General features: G+C 46.2%; 1 protein-coding gene across 2 annotated transcripts; it reads left to right on the top strand.

The window, feature by feature from the left end:
* Nucleotides 1–1868: 1868 nt before the first annotated feature.
* nup50 (nucleoporin 50) lies at nucleotides 1869–8759 on the top strand. Of its 2 annotated transcripts, none has more exons than XM_046378539.1 (8): nucleotides 1869–2040; nucleotides 3065–3138; nucleotides 3290–3373; nucleotides 3521–3728; nucleotides 5248–5880; nucleotides 6853–6937; nucleotides 7368–7486; nucleotides 7882–8759. In XM_046378539.1, exons 2-8 carry the CDS (start codon nucleotides 3070–3072, stop codon nucleotides 8079–8081), a joined length of 1398 nt encoding a protein of 465 aa, XP_046234495.1. In that variant the 5' UTR covers nucleotides 1869–2040; nucleotides 3065–3069; the 3' UTR covers nucleotides 8082–8759. The 2 variants fall into 2 exon arrangements, with proteins under 2 accessions (XP_046234495.1, XP_046234493.1); XM_046378537.1 differs by having other exon boundaries at nucleotides 3060–3138.
* Nucleotides 8760–9087: the final 328 nt, after the last annotated feature.

Here is a 9087-nt window from a genome sequence, read left to right as displayed (position 1 = left end):
CACAGCAGGAAGCATCTGAAGATGATGGTGTGGAGACACAAAGTGGAGACAAACCTGCTCAGGAGTGACAGAAAGCTGTTGTTAGGGTCATTCTGGATAAAGATGTTTAGATGCAGCAATTAGCTGGGTCAGTGTTTGTCTATAAAATGTCAGAAAGAGCGTCTCCACGAGCCTGAGGTCACTGACATCTACAGTAGACCTACATCCTCCTAAAATCCAGCCTGGTGTCCGGGGAGCTCCAGGGATTTATGTCTCATGTTTCAATGTGTGACGTGTTTGTCGTGAGGCAAAGACTGAGGAGGTTTGATTAACGTTAGCTTTTAGCCGTTTCTGTAGTCTTTACTGTGTTGCCTGACTGTAGTGTTTTTGCAATAACCACTGCAGTTGCAGCCTGCAGATGCTTTTTAAAAAACGAATTTACTCCAGTTTTTCATCAAAGCTCTCGTCAGGTTAGTTTTAGAGTTTACAGCAAGTGAGTACTCAGTGTACTTGTACTCAACACTGTACTTAGTGTTGAGCTGATGTCACTTTTCCCTCCTTTAACTTCTTACACGATATTGGGATTATTAATCTGTTCTCTCTCTCTGGATTGATTGTGTTTATTTCTCTTTTCAGACTTTAATTTGTGCAAAATGATCCCTCTGTACTCTTTCTTCTCTTTCAATAACAATCTCCTTGCTTCCTTTCTTCACCTTTTTTTAAAATGCTGGATTTGATACTCATCTTTAAAAACAGCTCCCATCAGTCAGAGTTGTGCTGCCTCTCAGCCTCACATGTTGGCTGGCTTCTGCCTTCTACATTATACAGGTTTTCTCTTTTTTCTACTGCCAAGTCTTTCCATTTTCTCCTCGCCAGCTGGTCAAGGGTCTCCTGCTGCCGCCAGGGCCCACAGCTCACTTCCTACTTTCCCCAGCACCTGTTCCTATTTGGCAAAGCCGACCGGGATCCTGAAAGCTTGGAGACGAGCCATCTGCTGCCCGGCTCTGCACCATTTTACCCCCGATCCCCCGAGTCTCTGCATGCATCCTGACTTCTTCTGGTTTTTTTTCCAGCTCTGAACCACACAGCACCGCTGAAACATGGAGTAAGAGCTGAAATGGATTGGCTGGCAAATCCCAAAGTCACCATTTAGTTGAAGGGAAAGGCTGTGCGGTTAAACCAAAGCAGAACACGTGTAGCAGCGCTCATTTACCTCACGCAGGTGGTGTGACTGATAACTGTCATCTCCAAGCCTCAAAGTTATTCTGACCTTCACGGTTTATTTCCAACGCCTCGCCCTTACAGACAAAGTGTAAGGTCCTGAGTACAGGGATAAGTTTAAATTCAGGGAGCAGATTATGCACTTATTGGTATTTGAAGTGTAACATAATGCCTGGAATCAAACGTATCACCAATTTATTTATTTATTTATTTATTTATTATTTTATTTTATTTATAATTATTTCATTTGCATTTTTCAGTGTAAAAAAGTCAGAAGCTTACTTCCTTGATTAAAGGTACGGTTTGGAGGATGTGGCTAGAATTCTATTTTAAAACATCCAAAAAACTAACATCATCAACAGAAGGTGAAAAACAGCAGTGTTGACGTTATGTCAGAGACGCCTCTATGTTGTGGAGCACTGATATCAGCTGAAGTTAGCATGCTAACCAGCTAGCCCTGGCCCGTCCTGTTTGTGGTGGAGTAAATAAATTAAATAAACTTTATTTACACAGCAGAATAAAGTTGCAAAGTGCTTTACGTTGTTGCACCACGGTTAAAGATGAAGTTTTCTCGTGCATTCGGGGAAAAGAAGCTGTCAGTCGTTATGGACTACAAATCCCACGGGAACGCAACGTCTGCTGCGCATGAGCAAATAAGTGGGGCGCGCGAACCCATGCGGGTACACTGCTATGTAAAATGGCGGCGTGAGAGAGGCTCGTTCAAAACACAGTGAGTTACCTGAGAAGGTGGTTAGCAAACATCTCTGAAACGGTCTGCGATACGTGGCGCTGTCAGACAATCACTCAGAGGCAGAGGTTGGAATTTAAATTACAGAAAAGGTACGTCAACTTTAAACTCATTCACATCCATCCGTATGAGGAGCGAATGTTATCTTTGAAGCTGTATTGAACATGACGTTAGCTGCTAGCTGCTAACGTGTGGGCCCGGTCAGAGTTAATGCCGTGAACCTGCTGTTAGCCCACCGGCTACCACACCGAGGGTGGATTTTAAATACATCAGTGAACATATTAATAGACCCGCACAGTTAAGATGTGACTATTTTACCCTATTAAGCCCTATTCTGACTGAAACGTTGCGGTTACTTAACTATGATCTTCCTTGAGTTGAGGAAATGATGCTTGTTAGCCTGGTAAGACGAGCTAACTAAGTTAAGCTAGTTAAGTCTTACCGGACTACGTGACCGATTGGTATGTCTTTCGAGTCGGTTCTTTAAATATCTACAGGTTAAGTGAGTGGAAGGTGTGTGTTAATGAATTGGACTAATGTTAAGTTACACACCGGTATTCAAAGTTCATTGCTCCATAGTGTTCTTACAACACACCGACGCTGAAGTGCACTGATGCGTTCACGGGCAGGATGTTTCTAAAGCTAAGATTATTTAATCGCTGAAGTATTAATTACTTCCACTGCTAGCGTTTAGTTTGTTAGTTACCGGACTGGGTCAGTGTGCAGTTCATTGGGTTGTCGTCTGCTTCAGATGTGACTTTGACTCTCACAGACTTTAACCTGTTTGATTTCTTAGCTTGTAAAGGTTTCTGATGTGCTTTGATGCTAACCTGCTTCATTTGTTTTCTGGTTGTCTGACTGTTTTTTTCAGTTGCTTCAGCCTTCAGAAAATAGTGTAAAGGTGACAAACTTAAATGTGTTGTTCTGTACAAGCAACTCAAAGTTATTAGTGCTGAGTTTTACCATACCGTGTCTTTGTTTAAATGATTGTCGTAATTTTATTTTGTGAACATCTGCATTACGCAGTCCTGTCCACTGCTGATCCATTTAGATAAGATGACCCCACTGTGTCCATGTCTCTGCTGTGTGTGTGTGTGTGTGTGTGTGTCAGAGCAGGAGGGATGGCGAAGAGGATCGCTGATAAGGAGCTGACGGACAGGAACTGGGATCAGGAGGAGGAGGGAGAGGAGGTGAGTCAGACTGATGTTGGGATGATCAGAACCTGCTGAAATCACCCGGAGGCAGCGGGCAGCGAGCTGTGCAGAGACGCTGTCGTAGCTCTTTGTTTGGCCTTTGGGCTGCAGCCTGACTGATGAACCTGTGAATGTTGTCCTCCATCAGGCTGGGACGTTTTCTGTTGCAAGTGAAGATGTGTTGAAGAACCGGGCGATTAAAAAGGCCAAACGCAGAAATCTTGGAGGAGAGGTAAAACCTCCAATGACAGAGTTTTAAATCAACTTATGAATGTATCATTAGTATAACAAACAGCCTACATGTACATCTGCTTCCTGTGCTGCTGAACTGATTATCAGAATGATTTTTAGATAATAATTTCTTAATGTTTTATTTCAGAGTGAGGGCGGTGGAGCCTTCAAAGGTTTCAAAGGCTTTTCTCTGAACATGTCGGCAGCAGGCGGAGCCTCGATTCCTGCACCGTTTTCTGGTTTTGGGAACAGCGGAGGCTTCAAGGGCCTCAGTAGCCTGACCAACGGAAACAGCATCACTCCATCATTCGGAGGTTTCTCATCCCCTCCTGCTGCAACGTCCTCTGCTGCACCAGGTGAGGAGACGGCTGCCGGCCCTCAGAGCGAACCCGCTGGTTGTTGGCTGAGGTCTAGCTTCAGTGTGAATGGAGTCAGAGGTCTGGTTTTGGTTCGTCAACAGGGAGCCTGCTGGGCTGCACAGGTTGGATGGTTGTCGGTTACACTCAGGCTGCTGTGGTCACGTCAGAATGTGGTAATCAACCAGTCAACCTGCTGAGGTGTGACATGAAGGGTGGGAGAGTGTGTGTGTGTGTGTGGACGTGGTTTCCTGTAGTTGTGTGAGCAAAAATCTGTTTCCACATCCCACCTTACTTATGGGGACAAAACTCAAGTCCCCTCAACGTAAATCATTAAATGTTAGGGTGAAGCATTACTTTAAGGTTAATGTAAGGTTAGGATCAAGTAATGTTTATTGTTATGGTCAGGTGGTGGCTAAGCCTCCGGGAAATGAATAGAAGTCTATGTAATGTCCCCAGAAGTGATGGAAATGTGTGTGTGTGTGTGTGGGTGCATGCGTGCGTCGATGACAAATAACTCATGTTTTCATCAGTATGTACAATAGTAAAAGACTGTCTGGGTTGTCATGGGGCTATTTTTATATTTTCATAAACGTGCAGGTGTACAGCACACACCTGAGACATAACAGGCTCCCGTTTCTAATGTGAATCAGGTGGCCTCAGGTCGGCGCTGAGACTTGTTTTCTTGTCTGATGTGAGAGGAATTTACAGTCAGGTGCTCCACCTCCTGATCACAAGTCAGACGTGAAACCTGCTCTGTTCAGGTGTAAATGAAGGCACCAAACAATATTTTACATTTGACTTTATAAAAAGAAATATTTCAGATTGACAGATTTGTTGTTGTTATTTTCTCTTCTTGGCTTTTTGTTTCTGTGGCTCAAAGAAAATCATCTTGTGTTATTTGTGAGTCACGATTTTACTGGACTTTGCACTTCGGTCTCACTGTGGGATGATGATGATGATGATGTCGTCATTTTTATTTCCGGAACAAACATGCATGTGGAGAATTGAAGCCGCGCTCCGGGTCGTCTCTGTAGCACCGCAGTGATTCGTTCATGTGTTGTGACACGTCTTCCTGTCTGAGCCGAGTTTCAGGGCCGGAGCTGAGCTGACCTGAGCTGTTTGAGTCGTCTCTGCCTGTAGACCAGGATGTGCACACCATTAACAGGAACATTAGAGTGACAGTAATGTCTTCCTTTGCATACATGTGCTGGCTCTTCTCTCTGCATTCACAATGCATCACTGCTGGACTGTGACCTGATTTCAGATCAGTTGAATATTCTTCTCCTGACTCGTGGAAAAGGTCCTGAAATCATCTTCACTGGTTTCAGTCGACTGTTGATGCGTAATGGAGTTGAAAAGCTGCTCCTTTGTTTGGTATCAGAGTGTAATGGAGCTGAATCAGCTGTGTGTGTGTGTGTGTGTGTGTGTGTGGCTGCAGGGCAGGATGAGTGGGGGAGGGGTCTGTCAGCCTCATCCAGCTGCTGTCACACTAACGTTTCTCCCTCCGTCGTCTCAGGGCTAACGTTCAACGGCCCCGCCTCCGCCAAGCCCACCGCTGACATCACCTCCAAGCAGACCAATGGCTCCACCCCGAGCCCGACTCAAAGCTCGGGCTCCTGCAGCAGCAACAAGGAGTACAGCCGGCAGCTCACCGCTCTCAACTGCTCGGTGCGGGACTGGATCACCAAGCACGTCAACGACAACCCTCTGTGCGATCTGAACCCCATCTTCAGGGATTACGAGCGGCACCTGGCCAGCATCGAGCGGCAGTATGGAGGCGGCTCTGCTGACGGAGGCTCAGAGGAGAAGAAGCAGGGAGGGATGCTGCCAACCACAGCCTCCCCTCCTCCACCTGCCTCCTCATCTTCCTCCTCGGCGGCTCCAGCTCCAGCTGCCGCTTTGTTCTCCTTTGGCAAAAATCCGACAGAAGACTCGGCTCGGGACAAAAGCACCGTCGGCGTCACGTTTAACTTCGGGCAGAAGGTGGACAGCTCGGTCCTCGGCTCCTTAGGGTCCAAAACGACTCCCCCCAGCTTCTCCTTCTCCTCCTCCGGTGACTCCTCCAGCCAGACCTCCCTGTTTGGAGCTCCTGGATCTGCTGCACCGCTGTCCTTCAGCGGGACAAAGTCCGAGGACGCCCGGCCTGCAGGTCAGGAAATGATTAAAGTCCTGAGAGACGCCCGTCGGTCATCTTTTATTCTTCAAAGATTGAATATCCTGTCATTATCAGTAAATCTGCTAACGAACACTCTGATTAATCGATTTAGGACAGAAAATTCATCTGCAACTGCTCCGATAATCGATGAGTCGTTTTAGTCAAATGTTTGGTGGCTGCAGGTTCGAAATATGAGGACTTTGTTTCCTGTTTGAGTTCTGGACTGTCGGTCGGACAAATCGAACAGTTTAAAGATGTCACGTGATGAGCTGTGCGTCGCTCCGTCAGTCGAGAACACAATAGTCAGATAATTAAGATAAACGTTCAGTCCAGAGCTGCAGCCGCTGGGCACCAGCTTGCTAATGAAAACTCTTCAGTGTGTCTCGTATCAACTGTTTGGAGCTGTGGCTTGTGTTTCACAGATCATTTGATTAATCCAGAAAAGCGATCAGCAGAAGAACTGAAAGCCTGAAAGAAGTTTCTCAGTTTGTGTCGTGCTGTGTGAAGCGACAGCCATTCAGTGAGGGGAAACAGGAAATGAGAAAATCTTCACATTTGAGGAGTTTTTGTTTGTCTTTCTGAAGCGCTCGATCGGTTCGGATGAGTTTTCTGTCCATCGACTGACGCCTTTAATGAAGCTTCAGTTTGCTTTGATATGAAGCTGATATTTCCATATCCATCCATCTGTTGAAAAACACCAGAATACAGTTTAAAATGGCCGACGCAACAAAACAGCAGTCGGATACTTAAAGGGACAGTTCACCCCGTAATCAAAACCGCATTTTTCCTGTTTAGCTGCTCGTCTCGACTGTCGACACAGAAGAGGACAGACGATTTGGTTTTGGGGTGAACTGTCCCTTTAAAGATGATCACAGAAGACGAAAAACATACTCAGAAAATATTCCCACACCCAGTGATGAATCAGCAGATTCCAGCCTGCTCATCTTGTGTTTTTTCTTGTTTTAGACGAAAACGGAGACGAAGAGTCGGAGGAGCCGCCCAAACCGGAGGTGAAGGAGGTGAAGGAGGAAGACGCCTTCTACTCCAAGAAGTACGTCTGGTCGTTTATCAGCCACGTTTTCATGGTTTAAATCCAGTCGTGTCACAGTGAGGTCATCTGTCATCGACACACAGTCTTTATCACTTTTAAAGGATAAACGCGTGTCTTTGTTTTATAAGAGAGGGCGTTTCTCACTGTCACAGGAAAAAAGCTGACAGGATTTTATTTTGAAGAAACGTATGGCAGGTCCTGTGCTGCGTGTTAATCACATCAGGACCTCTCAGTCTTCTGACCACATCAGGTGGATGAGCTTCTGCTTTCTGCTCACCAGATTGCATTCAGAAAACAGGAGATTTTAGCTGTCAGGCTGAAACGTGATCCACACGTCCGTCGATGCCGGAGTTTGTTCTGCTCTGTGATCGGGTCTGTTTATGAGGCGTTTCCTGTACGTGTTCACCCACAGACTGTCTCTTTGTGTCAGGTGCAAACTGTTCTACAAGAAGGACTCGGAGTTCAAAGAGAAAGGAGTGGGAACGCTGCACCTCAAACACACCACCGAGGGCAAGACTCAGATGATCATTCGTGCCGACACCAACCTGGGTAAACAAACAAACAAACAAACAAAGTGCAGACAAAATGCAGACGTTCAGTGTTTCAAAGAGCAGACTGTTTGAGGAACAGGTTTCCATTCAGGCTGTGCTGTGGTCAAACGGCGCCACCTGCTGGTCACACACAAGAACGGCTGCTTCATCACAGTCTTCAAATGTGGTTCAGTTATGCGAGTGAACAGATTTCTGAAACTTGAATGTTTTTCCTATCTGAGGGGACTTCCTGTCGTCCAGCAGGGACAGTATTTTCATAGTTTGGACATCAAGCCTGACCGAGCGTCAGAATGGGGTTCGCTTTGACGTTCTACAGGCTGAATGATCAGCCATTTGAAGGTCATTTTTAGCAGAAATCAACTTGAACTCGATGTCCCTCTTCCTCCTCCTCAGGAAACATCCTGCTGAACGTCATCGTGCAGTCGTCCATGCCGTGCTCTCGGGTGGGGAAGAACAACGTGATGGTGGTGTGCGTCCCCAACCCGCCCATCGACGACAAGAACCCCGGCGGCCCCGTCCCCCTGCTCGTCCGAGTCAAGACCGCCGAGGACGCCGACGAGCTCCACAAGACGCTGGAGGAGAAGAAAGGCTGAAGCTTTAGCGGAGTCGTCCTCAGACTCCCCGACCTCATCACGTGAACTCGTCTGTGCTGAATCATCCTGGTAGATCACGCTTCCCTCAGTCCCTCACGATAAATTGGTTGTCATACTGTGAAATCTTTTTGTTAGTTTTGAATCACTCGGCTACATTCCTCCCGGTTCGACGCTGCTGCTGTTTTATTAGAGAAACTGAACCATGAATCTTATCAGCCTCACTGTTTGATTTTACTGTTTTAATTTGATCGAGTGACTGAAAGTGTGAATCCAGATGAACGTCTACGATCCTGACCACTCAGCCGTTTTGGGGAAGCCTCCAAACAAAAGTCCAGTTGATTTGGTTTTACAAATTAAATACTTGCAGTAACAGTTAATTTTTGAAGCAAACGTGTCGAGGATTGAGTGTCTGCTGAGTGTCGTTTTTTTTCTTCTTTGCTCTGGAAACTATTTATTGTGTCCGACGGCAGGATTTGAACCTTGTGTGAATGTTTCCCCTGAAGAGCTTCTGAAAACTGTGGAAGTGTGAAACAGACCAGTTCTTTTAGTTTCTGTAAACACGTTTTCCAAGTGTCCTTTGTGTGGCCTTCGGTTCGGCCTTCGAGATGAGGCATGCTGTCATCGTCTGAGAACATTTGTAAAGACATTTATTGGAGAATAAAAGGAAACAAACCACCACGCCTGCTGCTTTTAATTCTTCTCATGCTCACTGCTGATGGTCAGGAAAGATCCTCTGGGTGGATGATCTGACTTTAATGTCAGGCAGGGGGCGCTCTAACGCTCGCAGCCACAGTGACCCTCACTGTCAGCTTTAAAGGGTTTAAGGGACAATTGATTTGGGATGTCTGAGCTTCTGTGGTCATTTCATGTGTTTTCACGTTCTAAAATGAGCTTCATCTGCTTTGTGGAGGGAGGAACTTCACTTCCATAGCAGTGAAGTTTGTCCTGAAGGTGGTGGGAAAAACCAGGACCAAAGATTTTCTCCAAATGAAATAAAGTAACTGCA

This window comes from Scatophagus argus, chromosome 22, assembly GCF_020382885.2.
Source record: "Scatophagus argus isolate fScaArg1 chromosome 22, fScaArg1.pri, whole genome shotgun sequence".
In the NCBI taxonomy this organism is placed as follows: Eukaryota; Metazoa; Chordata; class Actinopteri; family Scatophagidae; genus Scatophagus; species Scatophagus argus.
Note: the sequence above shows the minus strand (reverse complement) of the source record. Positions and strands in the feature narration are given on the sequence as shown.

Excerpts from the sequence above, each read along its gene's own strand:
- nup50 (XM_046378539.1), top strand. The coding sequence starts at position 3,070 with ATGGCGAAGAGGATCGCTGATAAGGAGCTGACGGACAGGAACTGGGAT. Across the intron at positions 5,881-6,852 it reads CGAGGACGCCCGGCCTGCAG|ACGAAAACGGAGACGAAGAG; the intron begins GTCAGGAAATGA and ends TTCTTGTTTTAG. Across the intron at positions 6,938-7,367 it reads GACGCCTTCTACTCCAAGAA|GTGCAAACTGTTCTACAAGA; the intron begins GTACGTCTGGTC and ends TCTTTGTGTCAG.